This window comes from Musa acuminata, chromosome BXJ2-6, assembly GCF_036884655.1.
Source record: "Musa acuminata AAA Group cultivar baxijiao chromosome BXJ2-6, Cavendish_Baxijiao_AAA, whole genome shotgun sequence".
In the NCBI taxonomy this organism is placed as follows: domain Eukaryota; kingdom Viridiplantae; phylum Streptophyta; class Magnoliopsida; order Zingiberales; family Musaceae; genus Musa; species Musa acuminata.
In genome coordinates, this window is record NC_088343.1 from 33474450 (window position 1) to 33497090 (window position 22641).

A 22641-nucleotide genomic window follows, 5' to 3' on the forward strand; every position below is an offset into this window, starting at 1 on the left:
TATTTTTTAAAAAAATATCGTTGATTGAGAGTAAGAGTGACAAATGATTTGAGTGAGAAAGTGTTAGATTTATTATGAATGAAAGAGGGGGAAGGAATAAAGTTAAATACCCATTCAAATTGATCCAATGGTCATATTGACTATTGGAATCAGATAAATCTTAACGATTGATCAATCTTAGTCATCGACCGATATCGACAAAACAATCTATGTTCCGATCAACTATTGAACTGGTACATATCATCTATCATCTATATCGATACATTCTGTGTTCCGGTACATATCAGGTGTGCCTACTGACAGGAAAAACATAGCAAACCTCAGGCTGATCTGGTAATGTAGCCAATTCTGGATTTAAAGGTGATTGCCACTGAAACAGTTGATCCAACGAACAAGCAGCAACAAAGCAGATCATAATGCCAAAGAAGCAACATATTGAGGCCTTATCAACGAAAGTTCGACCATGTCCAAAATTGCAGCAGAAAAACTTTCTAACAGTTCCTTAAATTCACTGGCAAGATCTTGTGAGACTGCTAATAAACCTTAAAAGAACTAACAGAATGCTAGACAACAGCAAGGGCACAATATGGTCGTATGAAATGTTGAGAATCTTCATCTTCGGGGATGATACTAAAAGTTCGAGCACCGTTTCATTTCGTAACTTTTCATTGGCTAAGGAGCACAATGAAGGCCCCTTCTCTCAACTCCAGTAGAAAGACATTAGTAAAAGTTACAAAAGACAGTTGATTCCTTAGGATGACTAATTCAGTACGACCTGCACAATGGGTCCTAATAATCAGATTTCGCTCTTTTGCTTTTTCTTTTGCCATACTGCTTGAGTTTACTGGGGACTATAACGTGTGTCCATGCTTGCCAAATCCCTAGTCTGGATAGACAACTTTCTGGCAATCTCCTGTCATCAAGAATGGAAATTTAAGAGAAGACAACAAAATTAATTACTTCCTCTCCTTTCAAAGATCATATTATAAGAACTACTTGCACTCCATTAAAAGAACAAGGGTCTGTTGTTACCTAATTGATAGCTTCCGGAGCAATACCATCCAAGCAAAATGCTATAAGAAACTCCATTGTGTGAAATTGCCAGGAAAAGTACCAGAGCATGACTGAGTTGTTAGTCGCTAAAACATTTCGTGGCAGAGACAACCTTAAGTAGAGTTCAGAAGTTCCAACAGCCTCACTGTCTCTTCTTCTTTCACAACCTATCACCGTTCAAATTTGAAAATGAATAGTCCACGTCAGATAGATAGAGGACAAGAAACAACCAAAGTTTGAGAATATCAGAAAAATACATGTACTTAGGAAAACCATTATACAGTAATTCACCAAAGTTGTGATTTTTATTATTCTAAGGCATCAGATTCCAAATAAATAATTTATAATACAAAAAAGTCTCCTGATATTGATGATACTTGAAAATTTCAATTCAAAATGATAGACCATGCGATTGCTGTATTGGCAGTTTGCTTTTACTCTATTAACAATGCCTATCACTGACATCATTTGCAGTCCCTGGAAACAAATTTAACCTTTACATTTTTTTCCTTGATCCAACCCAGAGAAATATTAGATGAAACTTAAAAAAACCAAATAGTATCCACAGAAAAATGATGATAATAATCTCCTATGGAAAAATTCAATATTTACAGAATCGACAAATTAGGAGGCATTTTGTTGCTCACAAGTGGCCTGCCTGCAAGAAATTTTGCAGCAAGCAAGTAGCCGACTTGAATGTATTGGAATGTATTGGACAACTTGCAGCACATTGTCAGCTGCAAGCAAGCATATGCTGCAAGTAGACCTGTGATTTGAGAAACCGCATGATGCCCTTATCAGCTGTGTTGCAAGTCAAATTGGATTTTAAACTTTCTTCATCCTCTCACACATTGTCTAATCAGTGTCCTCTGTTCCTCCTCTATTTCAGTCTGTATGGCCGTTACCTCCTTCCTCTCCAAGCACTGCCTGCATCCTCCTCAACCTTAGTAGCAAGTGCAAGTAGTTACTATACATGCAACCATCCAAACAACTGTACACCTGCTATTTGTAGCATTTGTTTTGACTTTTGTACACAACTACTACTTGCAGGTATATAGCAGTTGTAGGCAACCAAAGGCCTCCTTATTAATATAATTCTTATTTAAAAAGGAAAACTAATATTTAAATGATTGAAGGATTAAGTTGTCTGCTGCAAAGTAATTCCTTATGCTCCTCTATTTCTGGCAATGGATCTATAGTTGCAGAAAATACCTTACAAGTCATTCCTTAGGTTCCTCTTTAAAATTCCTAGGGCATGTTTGCTTACTAGAAATTTTGTTTACTCAAATACGAAGTTCAACTTAAGAAAAAGATGGATATGATACTCCCCTCCATTCCAACCGTCTTTCTTCCCATGTACAGCATCCCACTAATTTTACATTACCATACATCATTATCTACACAAATTGTAATATCACTTATATCTTGTAAACATTAAAACCCAACCACACTTGCAAAAAGTTACAAGCTGTGGGACAATGACATAGCAAAACAAATTACAATAAATAGCTCCACCATAATGAAGGTGATGGCAATAATGCATCACACTAGTTGCCAACAAGAATATCAATAAAAATGAAACAATTTTTTTACAGGATAAATCATTTGAAAAAAGATCAGTTGATGTATATTTTAGAAAAGGTAAAATAACCACAAATCAGCAAGAACATATATATATATATATATATATATATATATATATATATATATAGCCTTAATGGGAATAATGCAATACAAATGCATTATGATGACTATGCAAATGTCATCTTACTAATAAACACACCATTTCCATGACTGTCTTGCCTTATTGCAACAATCCAACAATCACAATGTTTCTGTCTTTATGTAAAATTGATAATTCTATTTTAAGAGAGACGAAACCTCTATCTACATGCATGTTTAGATTAGAAAGATGCCTCTGGAACTTCTTTTCAAGTGCAGGCACAGTATCACTTGATGAAGGTGGCCGAAACCGGTCGGTAGAAGCAAGATGGAACTCGCATGCAGATGGTTTTTTCTCTCTGGAACATGCAACTGTAATTCATTCTAAAAACATGCTATTCTTTACATGCATAAACCTTCCTATGCGAAAAAAAAACACCTTCCTCTGCGGATCAAAAGGAATTTTTACAATGATAATGAGAATCATCAGATGTGAAAATTTATTCTGAGGTCTCTCGAGTCTGTCAATGATCAGATCCCTAAATTTACAAATAAATGTTTAGCATTTAATATGCCACTCAAATAAGTAATCGTTAAAGAACAACCATCAAATAAGCGGATGATGCAAGCAAATAAGATATGCTCAATATTCATAAATCTGGCACCAACAAAATCAATAACTTACTGATGCTATGAAATTGATAGTGGAACTATCAAACATATGGATGCAAGGACCAGTTATTTTATAAAAGATTACCTTAATTGGGAGATCCTTTGGCAGACCAACTGAACTAAGAAAATCACGTCCAACTTGGTGCCAATCAATTGAAACAATAAGATTGTCCCTACTGCTTCTTAGTTGAGTTTGCCCATTTGCCTGTTCAAATTCACTCCCTATCCACAAATGAACACTACTACCTGTTTCTCCACTTCTGGTACTAGGAATCAAAAAAAGAAACACTGCTTTTGAATCGAGACCCTCTGTAGAAAATGTTGCTAGCTTTTCCATACTAGGCCAGCGGTACACTAGTGGCAGTTTTGGACTTGCGTTCTCTGATCTAATATCAACAAGTCTAGTTGAGCCTTGTAAAAATTGATCATCTTGTTGCCGATGATTTCCCTTATTGTCTGCATAGTTTTCGGAACTACTAATTGTAGATTCACCTAAGCATTTGACATCTGACTCTAGTCTTACACTACTTGTACAGCCTATAGCATCATTGCCTGCGGTTTCACTAATATTACTTTTATCTATGACTTCTTGTGTACTATCACAAGCAGAAGATGTATTTAACACCTTCTTGGATATTAGTGAAGGACCTTTGCAGAGTGTTGGCAGTTTCAAGGGTGAAAAGCCTCCCCTTCTTTCAGCAATAGACTGTGCTAGATGTTTAGAGGAACATATTGCTCTGAAAGATGGTTTTGATGATTTGATGGTGCTCAGAATTTGTGGGGAAGGCCCAGTTGATGACAGCAAAGTGTCAGGCATGTCATGTGATTCAGGTGACAGCACAAGAGGAGTAGAGCATGCGGAAGGAGAAACTGAAGGTGAGTCTAAACTAGACTTTGAGCAAGTGCTTGAATCAGAGGAGTGAGAGCTGGGAGATGAATATGGAGGGGAAATCAATGTCTCTGCATTCAGTGACCGCATCCTATCAGAGTGGGTATCCATATCTTTCGATGATGCAGTATCTAAAAAAACTCGACTAATGTTTCCAGGTATAAACTTCCGCCTTAACACACTCCAGTTGCTTTCTCTTGTCGGAAGGTGCATCTCATACTCATGTCCTGAAGAGGAAAATGGTGGCACGATACCTCCAGTAAGAGCCTTGTAGAAAAGCTCAAAATCTACATCATAGGACTCAACTCTCCTTTTCCCTATGCCAGTCTTGGTTGCTGACTCAATTTGTACCTTCTTAATCTTTGTTCCATCATCTGAAGGTATAGCACTCAAGAACTTCTCCCAAAAGTCCAAGGGCTCCTTCCCTTCTTCAATCATCACGATTGGCCCCTGTACTCGTTCATACCTTACCACCTGAAACGCCGCAGCTTTTGCATCCTTCTCCATAATGGACTCACAAATCTTACCAATCCACACATAAATTGATGAGAGGACATGAATTATGAATGCGCCCCTCGAATCTAGTGCAGCTGGAGAAGGATCATTTAACATCTTTGGGACAAGGTGCAAAGAATCATACGGTGAGTGAGGTGCCATTCGGTACATCCTCAGCACTGAATTGGGGCTCAGTGGGATAGCATGCACCCTCTTCTGGCACTGCAGCAGCTGACAAGCAAAACCCATGTTCGGGTTGGCAATCCCTCTTGCTGCCTTTACAAACTGAAAGGCATCATCAAAGCTCTGCCCTTCCCTCCACATCAGGTAAGCTATAACCAGCGAGGTGGACCGCGAAACGCCCTGGCAGCAGTGGACAAACACTCTCCCCCCCTGCTGTCGAACATCCTCAAAGTAATCAAACACATCATACAAGATGCTCGTGATATCCTCTGTCGGGCTATCTTGCAACCAAAGGGTCTTGTAAACAAGATCCGACTTGAAATACTCCGGGCAGACGAAGCCAACGCAATTTAGGACATGGGTGATCCCATGCTGCCGGAGGATTTCACGGTTCCTAGCCACGTAATCTCCACCAAGGTATATATGATCTGCAACCTTGGAACACTCCTTGTCAAAGAAGGCGATCTGATCCCTCTTTCCTTGGGATCTCAGTGAGGAAAGATCCAGCTTTAAGCTATCACCCAGCTTTAGGGCGTCAGGCTTTGCACCTGGGGTCGGGGGGTGTGGCCACTCTCCGATGTCGTCAGAGCCCGCCTTCGGCCACTCACCCAAGCTCCGGCGGGAGATCGCGAGCGGCTGGAGAGGCGGGAGGCAAGACCTAGCCTTCTGGGTCTGGGATCTAGGGGTAAGAGGAGGTACCATGCGGTGCTTGAACTGTCCATTGCTCGCGCTCTTCTCCTCGGAGGCACAATCCCTGGGGTGGTCCAGGGCGGAGGTCCGGGAAGCAGACCACGACGCCGATCTCCAGAAAGTTCTCCGGCCACCGGGGAGCGGCCCGGCGGCGGAATCCTCTTCACCTCCCATCGCCGCACTCGCCCTCTCGAACTGCGCCTGAAAGAAACCCTAAATCGTACTCCTCGACTCCAATCAGAACCAGATCGACATCCTCTCAAACCTAAACAATAAGCAAGATGAAATTTTTACTCAAAATAAAGCCAAAATGAGCCAAAATGCATCAAAACCCCCAAATTTAGGCTCGAAAAATAGGGAATGAGTCGAATTTTAGCTTTTCGCCAGCAGGACGCACTGGATTCAGAAAAAAATGGAGCTTGAGAAGGAGCCAAAGAAAGCCAGGAAGTAACTTTAACACATACTAGCGTGGATCGACGACTCTTGGCATCGAATCGATGGATGGAGAGACCGAGAGGTGAGACTTAACCCTACGCGAGAGAGAGAGAGAGAGAGAGCGCGCGATGGGTCGGATCGAGTACTTCGCGTAGCGAAAAAAGCACGGCCGCGAAATCGAACCATTCCGCATCCGAAGTCACGTCACAGCCGTCGGATGGATCGATCACGGGCGCGATTTCGCAATGAGGCAAGGATCACGGTACAGCTGGCGTAAGAGGGGGCCGTGTTTGACCGGTAGGGTAGTTTGACTGGCCGTCGTCTCGTGGACTGCCCGCGGGCGAACGGTGACTTGGGCCGCGTCAACATTTGGGCCCACCAGCAAGTCAAACCAGCTTGAGCTTTAAGACCAAATTGTCCATCTTCCGTGTAAATATACGACTTTCTATATTGATCGTACAAAAATTAGATTGCGTTGAAATCAATTATTTCAAGAAATAATCTAATGTTTCTAAAGATATAAAAGAAAGTTAACAATGGAATCAACTATATTAAACATACAGAATAATAAATCAAACAAGATCTGATAAATTAATGGCATGTCCAAAATAATGCAACTAAAAAAAATGATATTTGAATAAAAATCGATATTTTAAAATTTTAAACTAAATCAAGGACGAGATTATCAGTGAATATTGTGGATCATTAAAATAAGTTTTATTTTATATATATATATATATATATATATATATATATATATATATAGAGAGAGAGAGAGAGAGAGAGAGAGAGAGAGAGCTTTGAGAAGCCCAGGCCCATTATTAGGCCTAATCGGGTCGGATTTTGACTCGATCGGGTAATTGCTCAAAATGGGTCGGGTTTCACTTGTGCCCATATAAAAGCCCAGACTGGTCACCGGCCCAAGGCTTGAATACGAACACCGGATCATCAATTTAGGTTATAGGGGGAGGAATCGGGGCGGAGAGAGAGAGAGGGGCATCAGTTCGAAGCGGAAGAAATATGGCGGCTTCGAAGCTGTTCTTCCTCAAGAGCGCCCTGAGATCGAGGATTTCGCCTCAGAACCATCCCCTCATTCGAATGGTTCAGCTGAGACGCCTTTCCACCGAGGGCGAAAAGCCGCAGGATGCTTCGGAGGATCCATTCCTTCGGTCTTCCGAGGAAGGTAGGGTTGCAATCCTGCATTATTGGGGTTCTCATTTCGAGTCAAATGCCTCAGCCTAATTTCGTGCTTTAGGCTTTGGATCATCGAATATTTTTGCTGATGTTGCAGTTTGATGTTGTGCAAACATTGTCTTAATTTTACATCATGCTCGTAGTGTGGCACTGGGATTACATCACTAGGCCACACATCACGTGTTCATAGCTCAAGTTCGTTTCTTGTCAAAATGCTGACTTTCCTGTTACGATTGGTTATGACACACGATATACTCACCAACAGTTCCCTTCTATATTCAGGTTTGGTCTTTGGTAAATTGACAGGCACCGGGAGAAATGTACTGAAGACTGATGTTATCCATTTCTTTGAGGGATGTAATTTGTCAACTACTGATATAAAAGTTGAGTACAACAAGGCATATAATCCACTCGGCATGTATGTCTTTCTTTTACTCTCCTGTTTCATTGATTTAGTTCCTGTGGGTTTTGATGGATAATGTTTGCATGGATAAAGCAAATTCGTCACAAACTGGATATTGTTTGCATGGATGTGCATCTTGTTTCCCGATTGTTTGCAAGGGGTAATATATTCACACTTTCTTTGTTCTTTTTTGATGCACATGGTGAATGCTGAGCTAACCTTTTGACTGGGAAAAGGAATCATATACTTAGCATGTAGTTGATATATGAAAGAAAATGTTTTTCATACTGTTGCCATTTAGTGAATTTGGTATATTTTAGGATTTGACTTGGCCAATCAATGAACAGTTACTGTGATCTTCTGTTTGTATGCTTCTGACCTTCTTCCATAGAATTATTAGAAACCACAAGATTCGAAGAGTTTAATGTTTGTTTTTTTTTAAATCATGCCCTTTTGCCATGGTCTTCTGTCTTCATGCCTTCTGAACTTCTTCCAGAGAACTATTAGAAACCGAACATTTCAAAGAGTTTAATGTTTGTTGTAGAGAAACTCATGCCTTATGAGGAAAAACAGAATATTTAGTAAAAAATCTGATTTTTTTTAGCTCTTTGATTGTTCTATAAATTTTTTGTAACATGATATGCACAGAATTAACTTTACTTTCATCCAATCTCTTTATGTGCGATTCATGAAGAACCAGATAACATGTTCAGCATCATTTAATTTTGTAAATTTGGACAAGTGGAACATATTTTTTTGATGTTTGTTTCTTAAGTGATACATTCATATATTCAGTTGCTTCATCATACTCTTCTTGGATTTTTTTTTTCCAATTTCATACATCGGCATTAGTACCATTGACATTATATTACACACTTTATATGTAAAATATTGACAATCTGAAAGCCAAAACATTACTTGTGAAAATAGGTTGTTGCAGTTCTCTTCCCGATCTTCATTTGACATGGCAGCGAGACAAACTGTTAGAAAAGGCCGCCTGTACAAGTTAGAGAAAGTAAGAGCAGTTAAACCTGTTCTCCAAAGTTTAGTTGATTTATTCGATGAACTTCTTAGCTGAATGATCATAATTATTATCTTACAGGTGGATCGCTCCCATTGGGACTTTACAACCTCATATGATGGGAAAGCAGTGAGTAATCTATTATATTTCTTTATTAAAGTCAAAATATTTGGTTATCTAATATTTATGTGCATTATTTAATTCAGTCCTTAAGAGTGAGGAATTTTCAAGAGTCTAATTTAGCGAATTCTATTAGTTGGGGATATCATGTACATACACCCATGCTATTACTTTGTTCCATATTTGTAGAGAATTTGCGCACTATTCTGATAGATTGCTTAAAGTAGATGATTAAGCATAAAGGTAAGATTACTTGCAATTTGGAAGGAGATTTTTGGCTTTTGATCAAGATGAATTTCTTGATGTCCTCTGAAGACAAAGTGAAGTGATTGTTGAACATTACATAATCTACTGATGATTGTTTAGGTTTCAACTACCAGAGCTGTGCCCTTGATGATCACGCACAAACCTTAATGATTTTCCATTTCTATGCAACAGTCACATTGATTTCCTTTTCCAACAGATCCAACATATAGACAATGAAGTGATTTTCATATTGGCAGATTATCGATTATGAGTTTTAGTTTGTTGGTTGCAATTCTCCATTAAGAAAATTCAAGAATTTGATCCATATTTTGGTAGGAAGTAAGATCTTTGTTTGAGGGATCAGAACGTTAGATTTGCTTGCACTATCTAAGATGGTAAAGAAGCTGCAGAGGACCTGAGATTTTTTTATATTGATCAAAGCCTAAGTGACTATCCAGAGAATCTTAGCAGCTAGAGATGTTTGCATATTGTTGGGTGTTATTAAATGTCAAGCTGAAAGTTTTCTTACTATTGGATGAATAAAACAATGAACTAAACAATCAAATCTGCAATCTTATCTAAGAGTAGATAAATTAAAAACCATAGTGATGATTGCATATTAAATAAGAATTGTTATCAGGCGATAACAATGGAGTAAAGAGATTTTAGAAATGAAGAGCACATGGAGAGACCGAGAGAGGACTCCAGAGAGGTTATAGTTGAACTTGTCTCCAAAATTCATTTTTGATTAGATAAAAAGAAAGTTGGACACCACTTGAGACTTATTTAAAGACAGTAGACACAGGATTTGATTACTTTTTTTCAAACCTAGACTGGATATTAAGTATCTATATTCTATTGTCAACTAATGTATACATGCAGATGTATCAAGACCAGTAAAATTTTGTGAAGTTTTGGTTATCCAATGGCAGCTAACTTATTGAAGCCTATAATCTTTTATTTCTGCCAAGGCAAATAACTATTCCTATACATTGTTAATTGTCATTAGTATATCATTTAAGTGACCATGGCCAATGCATGCTGAGTTTGATTCTTGGTTTGCACTGTCTTCATCGTGCAGTTGTATTGTCACAATTGCTTTTTTGTTTTGGCTGAAATATTGAACAACTATTTTGGATATATTGTTCACCCATAAGTCAGATGACTAATTGCAGTGTCATATATTATACCGTAAAAACTATTCTGTGATTATGTTCTTTATTTCTGTCTTAACTTGTGGTTTAACTGATAGAATATTTGTGTTAAAATGTTTGACAGGTTCTGCTGCAAGGTATTCCTCGTAATGCCCTTCAAGAAGACATAGAGCGCTTTTTGAATGGTTGCAACTTTGATCCTTCGAGATTTCAGACCTTTGTCAGGTGTCATACTCCCCCATTATTTGCATTTATGTAGGTTTGTATCATTTAACATTAGGTACCTTATATTATTTCCTCATTGCAGGCAAGGTTTCCCAGATCCTATAAGGGTTTCACTTGTCCACTTCCCTACGCGAATTGATGCAATGAATGCCATCTGTTGGAAAAACAGGAGTTTCTGTCTCAACAATCCTATCACGATGCGAGTTCTCCAATAGATGGATGTGCTCTTTCCATTAGAACGACATGATATGGATTGGTTGGTGTGATGAGCTTATCTTTGCTGAGGTACAGAATCTTTGTTGCATTTAGCTGGTTGGTTCACTCAATCTGCTACATATTTGCAGTGACCTACACACTAGGACAACCAAAGGCTACAAAGCTTTGGATCTGATTTCAGTACTCCTAATTGCATCATTACATATTTCAGATTCCAAAAGCTACTGATTTATATGCTACAAGTTCATGAATAATAGTCTTTTTGAGTTGCTTGACAAGAAGGTTAAACCGAAGGGTTGTCTGGTCCAGTTAGACTAATTTTACTGGTGCAGTCTTCTGAGATGAGTATTTGAAACATCTAATTCTGGGTGCTATTTCTTCAGTTAGATTATTGTGGATGCATGTTAGTGTCTGTAATCATGTGCATATTATCCAGTTATCTTAGTGTTGCTCTAATCATTTATACATGGACTAGATTCTATAATATGTTAAATTCCTTCTTTCGAAGTGTTTTGACTTTACTAGATTCTATAATATGTTAAATTCCTTCTTTCGAGTTGATAGAAGAGAGCCGGCCAGCCAATTAAGAGATCAGACGGACTGTTGTTGAAACTCGCTAACCTGACTGCTGACTGCTTTCATTGCACCACTTACTACATGCAAGTACTGATCAACTACTAACGTACTCAGAATAATGACCTACCAATTGTAACATCTTTCTTTATGTTTGGAATCGGTAGCTATATAAACGCCACAGCCAATGCCCAGTTGAATGAGAAGCTGCTTATAATTACCTCTCCATTCCCTGCAAGAGTTTTAGAATAAAATGCTACCTTATTGGGTGATAAACATAGTCATGTAGTAGATATTTGACTGATACAAGGGAACATTCAACCTGATGTGGTTTTAGAATGACATGCCACCTTTACATCCAAAAGATTAGTTTTGGTGTTTGAGAGTTCAAATACTAGTCTAACTATAGTTAAGTTGGTAAAAACTATATTAGATCATGCTGTGTTAATATCATTAATGAGAATGAAAGGGTTAGAGTATCTCCAGGATATAATACTAAGGGTTAAGGTGTAGCGCACTGTCAACATATCTATTCTTGGCAACAGTGATGAAGATAAGATTTAAGGTTTTTATTAATTATGCTAGCTATTACAAGTTTGGTAGTCAGCTAGCTATCATCATCACCTTCCACACATCACAAATTTGGTAGCTAACTAGCTATATATATCACCTTCGATACTTAAAACAAATTTGGTAATGAGAAGTGGGGGAAAAAAGTGAGGAAATGTGATGGAAGGAGTCGTAGGAGAGGAAGGAGAAGGCAAGGTTTTCATCTTCAAAACCATAAGAAACATACATAGTAGTTTGCCCAGCAGTGAGTGAGGGATTGAGACGAGTGCTCTGGACGGAGTCGTAAAAGTAGCGATGGCGACTGTCGATTGCTCTACTACGGAGTTAGGGACTGCATAAAGGAATCAATCAACGGTGTTATCGGATTGCATTCACTTGAACCCGAATCCGATAAACTTATGAATTCAAAACAGGATTCGTACGGTACCAGGTTTGTGCGCATTATTGCGTGCAGGTAAGAAGGAGAGGGGACCCATCCCCAGTCCAACAAGTTTATTGAAGTTTAGATAAAATATTGAGGCTCCTCCGTATACAATAAATTAGGCAAGAAGTTGAAACTACATTCCACATACTCTTTAAGTGACTAACTTCAAATCAATCATAGTTGGCATTCACACTTCCATAATAACCATCACTTTGAGTACACAATTTTAAATAATAAGATATTTAGAATAGTACATTGTGGTGTATATTATTTTTAACGATTTAAAAAGATATTATTATAATAATAAAATTTGAGCTTCATTGCAATATACTATAATGTAGGTATTGTCGGAACGCTCAAATCGATATGAAACAGGTGATATGTTTCGATGCAGACGTAGATTAATATACAAAATCGTCATCCTTTTAAACGATCCAATCTAACTCATATAAAAGAAAACCTAAAATAACTATTCATGAGCCCTCTTATTGTTATCCTCTTCTCTACTGTAATCATTAGATGTTTTCGTTGTTATTTAATATCCACTCCTTCTCCTTTCTCTTTTTTTGGCATCCCCTTCTTCCTTCCTTTTTATCCTCCCTGTCTTTCTTTTCTCCTTCATCTTTATAACATTAGTATTGATTTCTTGTCTTTCTTTGCTCCTTCGTCTTTATAACATTGGTATTGATTTCTCCTCCACTCTCTTTATTTTCTTCTTCATCTTTATAACATTAGTATTGATATATCAAGATATCTCGATACATCAATATGGTTCGATATGAATATAATATAATTCTTGCTATTATGTGTGTATTTATTCAACAAATTAATTTTACAATGTGTAGGGGCAATTAAAAAGAATGGCAAGTCAATCACGGGCGTTGGGCCTCATAATGTTCAATTTGTGTACATAACTTTAACATATAGAACGGAAATTATTGATCTATAAAGACTAAATAATCATATTATTACCTATTAGACACTTTTGAGTTAATGATTCAAGATCAATAAATTTAATCAATGGATTAATCCATCAACTGCGAACGTGACAATTTGATGACCAATTAGTGAGGTCTCACGCTACTGCTACAGGATACAAACGAGACTAATCTACGGATATGCTTCCAACTTCATAAAGGGATTTCTGTCGCATAAGATCCTGACTTCCTCCTGAAATCATACAACACCAAAGCAACAAGAAAAATATTTATGACCATCGAAATAAGTTTCAAAGATTATTTCACCCTTCATACTCAATTTCATGCTTCAACAGAGATACTATCAGCAAGTGGAACTGCATCCAGATTCATCTTCTCACCTTGAAACCAACGCTACTTCCCACAAGAGAAGAAATCCTCAGTCTCACTGCCAAACCAAAGAGCAACATTAAATGACTCGGAGTCAAATATTGTCCTGTTGCTCAATAATAAGCACAAGTACTATTTCACAAGATCACTTAGATCCCTATACCTGTGCACCATATAGGCTGATACCACCTGAACAAGGTTTTGTCACAAACGAAGCCGAGCCCTCCACTGTCAAACAAAGCAAAGCAAAGTTCCATAATTGCTAATTGTATCTAATTTTGGTGCAAATTTTCATATCGTCATGTTAGATCAAAAAATCCTCTTCCTATGATGCTATACACCTCTTCAAACACCAGATTCTTGTATTTTGCTCATGGTCTGATGATACCAATAGCAAGATCCAAGGTCGCTGAGTACATGAAGATTCTGACTCACATCCCGGATCACATTCTGCTTAGGTAGGAACACCAGCTCCTTTAAGAGAAAGTATTGGACTATGGCACAAGTTCTTATTTATCAGGGCAGAGTCTAGAAATAGAACAATGACAGTAATGTCGTCATGGAAATGTCTCCTGGTGCCACGATCCATCTTTTCCAGGTCAGAGTACCTCATCTCTCTTTTCCTTGCCGCTTCTTGAATTGCAGCTTTGACAAGCCTCCTTGCTATTCCCTGCATGATTAAGCACTATAGGTTACCTATCGTGAAATTTGGATATTTAATAGCAGATGGAAAGCCGAACCTTAAGCATAAGAAAACAAATTCCATAGCAAAAATCAAAAGACACTATGAAGCTGCTCAGAATCATAATCAACAAAATAATTTTCTGAATGAATTGCATTGATGAAACTAAGAATCCTGAAGTAGTAGGATTTGTTACTTTGGGCTGATAGCACTAATATAGAAACTTGTAAATTTATTAGTGAAGTGTGACTCAAAAACAAGTCCACCATATGAACTCAAACTTAAAATATGATCTACAATGCATAAGCATTTGACCGGTAACTTTTCAAATAAGAAAAGACTTCCATGAGTTTTTACAGAAATGCACAAGATTGCTCATGAATAAGGAATCAGAAAGAGCATCCAATTACCACCTTCAAAAAAAGTGATTTATATATCAGTAAAAGTCACCATTTTAAAAGAAGTGATTTATGTATCAGTAAAAATTCACCACTTAAAAAAAAGTGATTGATGTATCAGTAAAAATCTTGGTAATATAGCAGTGCATCATATTAGAGCCATGATGCAATCATATATCTGCTAAAGGTAAAAAGTTCACAAAAAACGAAAACACATGACTTGTACTGTTCAAAAGATAAAACCTAAAGGAGAACAAGAGAGAAGATGATCTTACACTACGAGGTGTGTTATGGATCATATCCACAGCCTCTTCATTCGTCAAATGCTCCCATAAACCATCTGATGCGAATATCAAAAATTGATCTTCAGGACAGAGTTTATGTGTCACTATTGATGGCTCAGCACTAAGGATTGGTTTTTCGATGGGTTCAGGCAGCCGAAACCTTGACAATAGAGGTTCACAGTTGAACTCTGCATTTTTCAGATAAGCATCTCCAATAGACCTTGAAACCTGCAGAAATTAAAGAAATCAAGAGGTAGAAGATGTTTAGAAGATATTCATGGTCCAATTTTCTAACCCTAAAATCTTCTTGTATGCACAAAAGCCAGACAGAAACACTGCCATCCACATGAAGGGTTATCTAGAAATATTGGCCAATGGCCAACATGTTACAAACTACACACCTTTAGGGTCATGTGCAAAGAAACTGTTGCTATAATATATAGAAGAAACTATTGCAGACTAAAAACCCAAATGACTAATTCTGCAAGATAACAAATTTAATAGCATAGGTTCAAAATGACTCCAAGTGGCAGTTCAACTGAAATTCATATTTTGTATTTTAACCAAGTTCAATTAATTTAAAAATAATTTGAGGTTCAATTTTGGTTATGATGTACCGCTATGATAGAAAGCGATATAGCCAACTATCCAAGTTTAATTTGAGACAAAAAGTTTCTAGAGAAAACAAGCCATTAGAATTGTCTAGGAAGGTATATAATGGTAAAGATAATGTTCCGATTATAGCCCCAAAAAATTAATTTCCTCAAGCGTCACACAAAAGAAATTATTCAATCTCCAAGAACCCTTCGCTCACCCTAGGACGTTGTCATTTGATGCAAAAGCATAATAAACACAGGAATTGATCATGATGCAATACACAAAAGTTATTTAAAGTGCATGTTGATGTACCAACATTATAGGAAATAAAGGTGTTCAGAAGCAACGAATATTCATGAAATCTATTTCCACTCAATAATGGGCAAAACAGTTTCGGAAGATGGATTACCTGTATAAGGCCTTTGACACGCCAAACCTTGTTCTTCAAAACCACAATATTTGGATCATCAGGATGCAACGACCGCAGCTCATTCCTCACGGATTCAAAGCTTGCATTGTGCTCGGTGCACATTTGTACTGCTGTAACCTCTCCAATACCTTCCTCAAATCTCCCTAGCACTACTCGAGAATCTCCAACATTTGCCACAAAAAGCATCCCACTAGATATGACACCGACCAAACAACAGGAACCAACAGAGGCAATCTGTGGCTTGATGAGCCACTGCTTTCTCACAAAAGAGATGAAGTCCTCTTCGGTGGCTGAAAATGCTTTCCTTATTACATCTGCTGACATGTCCGGTTGTTCCGATGCAAATTCTGCACATCATGTCCACTGTTACCACAACAATCACATGCTAATTAAAAGTAGCTTTCAGACCACTGATTTTTTTCATAAAAGACGTGAACCTTTTGATTACAACGAGCAAAACATAAGCTGCAGAATAAGTGTCAATAAGCAGTTATTAACTTATCATTACGAAAAGAAAACAATTCACGTCATTAAAATTCACGAATTAAAAGATGACATAGCAAATCTTCGGGTAAAATTCAGAAGATGAGATGTGCAATGGAATGCGTAGGATGCCAACTGGGTCACACTGATGGTATAATAGGCAATAGAACATATACAGAAACACAATTCAGAGACAATGACAATTAAGCGAAAATCTCCAATGCAGAACGTTTATCCATGAAGGGAACACCCAATTTAATCAAATCTATGTTTAAACCGGAATCTGATGAAGAACACATTAAACATAATTCTACTCAACAAAGAGAAAAAAATGTGTACTTTTGAGGTTAGGGAACAGATGCTCCGTGATGAACCGCGACGCCTCCGGGCCGCCATGGCCGTCGTAGACCCCTACGAACGTGCCGTGGGGGCCATCCGCGGCCGCCGCCTTGTTCCAGCCCAGCGGCCCAGACTCAATCTGGCTCCGGTCCTCCAGGAGGTTATTCGCCTGGACCACCGCCATGGAGAACTCCCCCACTGCGTGGCTGCCGAGGTCCTTGTACCAGAGGAGGCCTTCGGCTCGGGCGGAGGAGTCATGACTAAATCTCGCCCACTTCCAGCAAGGGCTCACGATCTTCAACAGCGACGATGATCGGACCATCCGCCAGTCATTCGGATCACCACGATCGCACGCTTTGTTCTTCGATCGCCCAATCTCGACGGTAGTGGAATAAAAACGGGGAGCGTTTCGTAGGGGAAAGGTAAGAGGAGAAGGGCGAGCGTAGGTTTCCGCGAGCGCGCGTTGGAATCCGCGGCGGGGGTTTTGGTTTGCTATCGACTAAGCCGATGCGACGAAAACGACTATTTATGCTCCTCCGCTTTTATTTCCCTAAGCTGTGGGGGGTCGGTCGAAGGCAATACCTAAATGTTGTTGCCAAACATCATTATCGTATTGCTTATCTTAAAATTACATGTTTATCCTCGTTTAATTCTTTATTTATTTATTTACCATCTCAAATGCAACACTATATATATACATATATATATATATATATATATATATACATACATATATTTAAGTGGATTTTTTTTTTGTTCCCGCTTAAAATCCATAGGGCGAATTTTGGAAACAAGATTTTGGTTTTGGCTTTTTCTCAAAAAGCATCCCATTTTTAATTTTTTCCTTTTATAACTTTTAAATTTTATCCCTAAAAAAGGTGAGGGGTATCTTTCCATTCATAAGATGCCCGCAATGTCACATTGATGGTATATTAAATAAATTCTAACCACGGTAAAATAATTTAATTATTTAAAAAATATAAAAATAAGAAATAGATCAAAGTGTTATAATAAAATTATTTAAAAATAAACATAATATATTTTTAATAATAATTTATTGGAATTTTTATGATATATAATTTCTAACTGAAAATAAAAAACTTATATATTAAATATTAGCTTAAAACAATGAGTTTGATTATGTATTTTTATAATTTTTACATATTTTTTAATGTATTTTATATTTTATATATTATTATATTTTTTTAATATTAAGATGGTTTAATTTAATTTACCAGATCGATTCTTAATGCATTAGATCAGACCAAAAAAGAATCTGTTGTAAAGAGATGAAAGAGAAAATAAAGAGGGGTTATTTTTAAAATTTGAAATATAGGATTGATCTAATGAAAACAATAAAAATGAGACTTTTTTGAAAAAAAAAATAAAACCAATGGATTGTTTTGGGAATTCTCCATATATATATATATATATATATATATATATATATATATATATATATATATATATATATATATATATATATATATATATATATATATATGGAGAGGAGATAATTATTTACAATTAAGACAATAATACATTTGAAGGATAGTAGCTCAAGAGCTAATAGGGGTATTTGGGTGATTTTACTCATTCAAGTATTATTCTTTTCTCTTGAACTATTGTAAAGAGTGGGGTTGGGTTTGGTACGAAGGGATTGAATTAAAAACAATGGAGCGAGGTTGCATAAGGTTGTCTTTGATTTGACCCAGGAGAGATTTGGAAGGTGAGCAGCCACCAACCTCATGTTTTGTAGCCAACTTTTGGTCCTCTCTCTCTCTCTCTCTCTCTCTCTCTCTCTCTTTCTCTCTCTCTCATGCAAAAGTTTTTTTTTTTTTTTGACAAAAAGGAGCAAACTATATTAATCAAAATCATTATAAATGTTGCAAGGTTCTAATTGAAAGGAATTTAGAAAATAGATCAATTGCGGTGAGCTAATTCAAAAATAACTTTTATAAAAAAAAATTGATCTTTGGCATGATAGTCAATTACTATTTACTGTAAATGATACATAAGATACCTTAGAGTAAAAGGTTCACACGCAAGCATCATTAAAGTAGTCGTTAAACACATGAATACACAGGATGCACGAGATAAGTAAGGGATCAAAGATCTCATGCAGTTTAACCAAATCCCAACAACCATCAGATCACAATGATAGTGTTAAGATTCTCAACACTATTAATATTAATATCAAAGAAAATGAGCCATCTACTTAGAGGGAGGTTGCTTTAGAGGGAGATTGCTAAGCCAAGGTCTTATCAAAGTTTAGTACATATGTTATTATCTATAATTTTTTGAAGGCTGACTAGGTTGAGAAGGTGGACGAAGTCCTCTACTTGTATAAAAAACTTGAGAGGGTTTTGCAAAGGAAACCATTATGCCAACCCTTAATTTTCCCTATGACTCTATCAACCATTTCCTTAAAGGGATTCAAGAATACTATTATAAGAGACAAATGTACTCATATATGTTATGGGCCAAGATCCTTTCTTTAATACTAAAGTTGCAACATTATCTATGTTTGAAGGATGGGAGATTGTTCTTAGCAAAATATATATAAGATTTATCGAGATTCAATTTAAAGTTTAGTTAGGCTAGCAAAAAATCTATGGTAGACAATATATTCAAATAGGACTTAGACTTAGTCCTAAAAGTCACATTATTTGCAAACATAAAGTGAGAAACCTTGACTCTTTTAATATTGAATAGGGTGAGTCTATTAGAACCCATAAGGTTCAAAAGAATGGAGGCGAGTATCTGTTGCACAAGAATATAAAGATAGAAGGAGATGAGGTCCTCTTGTTAGATGCCTCTATGACTCCAAAATCATTTAGAGGTTTAGCCATTGATTAAGCGGGTGAAACTAAAGGAGGACAGGCAAGTAGATACCCAAGAGATGAATGTTGTAGGAAAGTTTGTGAGTTGTAAAACCCTAGAAATGGCAAGCTAGGAGATGCTATCAAAAGCCTTTTAAGGATTTAGCGTGAGAATGATGTGGAGAATTATCTTTATAATTAGTCATAGAGTGAATAAGTTTGGTGGCAATGAGGATGTTATCATGAATTGAGTGCCTCGGCACAAAGGCAAATTCCTATTACTACACAAGGTGGTTAAGGTGAATTATAATTCTATTAGACCTTCGATAGCAACTTCAAGATCATATTATACAAGACAATGAGTATGGAGTTCTTAATTCTCTTAAAATTATCTTTCTTAGGAATAAAGACAAGAAAGATCTTTCCCTAGCTCGAGGGAAGGGAGTGAAAATTTTGAAATATATTAAAGGGTTTAGGGACAATCTTTAAGATCATCCTAGTAGGTCACGAAGAATTATATATTAAATTCATTAGAATAAGGGCTTTTGCCTCATCCCATTTACTTTAAGGCTTTAATAAATTTGGCTTCAGAAAAAGAGTGGCACAGAAACCTATTGTTATAGTTGGTAAAGACAAGGAGAGAAAAGATTCAGTTCCATCTTTGTATAGAAAAGGGGGTCCAAGCAAGCACACAAGGAAGAATACCAGTTGAAAAAATGGGATAGAATTTCTTGATCATTCCGAACTATGTTCTCCGGTATCATACTTAATTAGATTTATTTGATTCTTACAGTATTTGTGGATATGAGCCATCTATTAAGAGCAACAAACTTATTTTGGAGAGAAAGGAGTGTGGAGTAAGCAACTATGGTAATCATTGGTTTTAAGGGCAACAATGTTCTTGCCAATATTAATAATAGCCCTTTCAAGGTTTCTGTCATGTTTGTAGTGCCAACATATAAGGAGATGACTGATCCGATTATGTTTACGGTGAAGATCGATGAGGGGTTCACTAATTCTGATATTGTCCCTTAAGTAGATGGAGACAATATTGTTGACTTTATGGTAATCGAATCCGTAAGGGAAGTGTTGGGAAATCTGGGAGCGACATCATATGCGCAGCGGAAGAACATAAAAATCAAAATCCCCAATTCTCAAAGATGTGTTTATTGTCGTGAGAAGATTAGTGTGCAAAATTCGTGAAACAAAAAACTGCGTATATTAAAAATTGTGTTAGCTATGGAGATCATATATCCTTGAATCACTATAGATCTCTATGAGAGAGTGAAGGAGGTCAAGCACCCTCCTCTCAAGAGGTGATCCATATAGTAGGGCTGCGACGACGCTCCTTAAAACTTCAGGCCTGCTCTAAGGAGGAGAAGGGGAGGAGAAGAGAACCAAAAAGGCTCTAGCCAATGAACCACTGGTTTCCTCCTATTTATAGAGGTCCCCTATCAACTTAACCCTAATGGATCCTGCCCTATTGGGTATTTGATCTTCATCTGACTACCCAAGCCTCTTAGATTAATAGGTGTCTATCCAATAATCTCTCATTGGTTTTTATTTTTTATTAGATCTCATACAAAGGATCCAATAATTCAAGGGCTTATTGGATATCCAATAAGATAGGGGCTTTGGCGGATATCTCATATATGAACCTCTACTCATCGCAATGCCTACCATATGTGTGTGACCCTCTAGGCCCAATATTAAGCTAGCCGTAAGTCATACCTATCAGAACTCCTTCTGGCTCAATGAATTATTATCTCCATAATAATTCACTTGACTCATCGACTACGGACGTATTAGGCCACCACGTCGTAGTCCTCAGATGATATAGGAGAATCCAATCAATTGAACTTGTTTGTCCTTAATTACCATATACATATAGTTCATTATCCATCTAATATCCCAAAGACCGTATACCGAGCATGGTGCTGTCAGACTCATACGGTTTCTGCTCGAGTCTCGCTCTAATTGGATTCTCCCGGAGAACTTTTTATCTCTCAATCTGAATAACCATGGTCAGGGATTTGTCTCAGTAAAAGTACATGGGATATCCCTCTCATAATACTTAAAGTGGATGATCCTCTATCGACACTCAATAGTCCTCACAAGATTGGCTACCACTCCCGATGACCAACTAAACTAGATTTAGAACCTCTAGACCTATAAGTCTAGTATCAAAGAATGGAGTACCCATACATGACATCCTTGGTGTCTCAAGTTTAAGAACTAGATATACCACTAGGACTATAGAATCATTGTCTGACAATAAGACATCATCATGTTGGGAAATCTTGGGGGGCGACATCATATGCGCAGAGGAAGAACAAGAAAACAAAAATCCTCGATTCCCAAAAAGATGTTCGTCGTCGTGCGAAGATTGGTGCGCAAAAATCCGTAAAACACAAAACTGCGTATAGAGATTGTGTTACCTAGGGAGATCGTATATCCCTGTTTCCTTGCAGATCCTTAGGAGAGGGTGAAGGAGGTCAAGCATCCTCCTCTCTAGCGGTGATCCACACAGCAGGGTTGCGACGACGCTCCTCAAAACTCCAGGCCTACTTTGAGGTGGAGAGGGAGAGGAGAATAGGAAAGGCAAGCAAAGACTCTAGCCTATGAGGCTGTGAATCCCTCCTATTTATAGAGATCCCATGTCAAACCCTAATGGGTCCTTCCCTAGTGGGTATTGGATCTGCATCCAATAAGACAATGGCTCCGTGAGATATCTCATATCCGAACCTCTACTCATCGCAATGCCTACCATATGTGTGTGACCCTCTATGCCCAATATCGAGCTGGCTGTGAGTCATACCTGTCAGAACTCCTTCTAACTCAGTGAATTATTATCTCTGTAATAATTCACTCGACTCATCGACTACGGACGTACTAGGCCACTACGCCGTAGTCCCCAGATAATACAGGGGAATCCAATCCATTGGACCTGTCTGTCCTCAGTTACCATGTACCTATAGTCCCTTATCCATCTAATATCCCAGAGACCGTATATCGAGCATGGTGCTGTCAGATGCTAGTCATAAGATTTCCCAACATCAGACTCATACGGTTTC

At 37.6% G+C, this 22641-nt stretch overlaps 3 protein-coding genes across 6 annotated transcripts; 1 reads left to right on the forward strand and 2 right to left on the reverse strand.

Annotated features, from left to right (window-relative positions):
• Nucleotides 1–414: 414 nt before the first annotated feature.
• On the reverse strand, nucleotides 415–6210 carry LOC103988887 (protein-tyrosine-phosphatase MKP1). Of its 4 annotated transcripts, none has more exons than XM_009407558.3 (4): nucleotides 6109–6210; nucleotides 3473–5909; nucleotides 1033–1220; nucleotides 415–913 (listed from the first exon to the last, which is right to left on the reverse strand). In XM_009407558.3, exons 2-3 carry the CDS (start codon nucleotides 5816–5818, stop codon nucleotides 1167–1169), a joined length of 2400 nt encoding a protein of 799 aa, XP_009405833.2. In that variant the 5' UTR covers nucleotides 5819–5909; nucleotides 6109–6210; the 3' UTR covers nucleotides 415–913; nucleotides 1033–1166. The 4 variants fall into 4 exon arrangements, with proteins under 4 accessions (XP_009405833.2, XP_009405836.2, XP_064969675.1 ...); XM_009407561.3 differs by having other exon boundaries at nucleotides 6042–6173; XM_065113603.1 differs by having other exon boundaries at nucleotides 6022–6130.
• Nucleotides 6211–7031: 821 nt separating this feature from the next.
• Nucleotides 7032–11040, forward strand: LOC135615303 (uncharacterized). Its single transcript, XM_065113602.1, has 6 exons — nucleotides 7032–7262; nucleotides 7556–7691; nucleotides 8607–8691; nucleotides 8779–8826; nucleotides 10342–10442; nucleotides 10525–11040. The coding sequence occupies exons 1-6, from the start codon at nucleotides 7100–7102 to the stop codon at nucleotides 10655–10657; spliced, it is 666 nt and encodes a 221-aa protein (XP_064969674.1). The 5' UTR covers nucleotides 7032–7099; the 3' UTR covers nucleotides 10658–11040.
• Nucleotides 11041–13783: 2743 nt separating this feature from the next.
• On the reverse strand, nucleotides 13784–17284 carry LOC135615305 (probable protein phosphatase 2C 38). The gene is made up of 4 exons (XM_065113604.1): nucleotides 16746–17284; nucleotides 15903–16270; nucleotides 14888–15124; nucleotides 13784–14202 (listed from the first exon to the last, which is right to left on the reverse strand). Exons 1-4 carry the CDS (start codon nucleotides 17065–17067, stop codon nucleotides 13987–13989), a joined length of 1143 nt encoding a protein of 380 aa, XP_064969676.1. The 5' UTR covers nucleotides 17068–17284; the 3' UTR covers nucleotides 13784–13986.
• Nucleotides 17285–22641: the final 5357 nt, after the last annotated feature.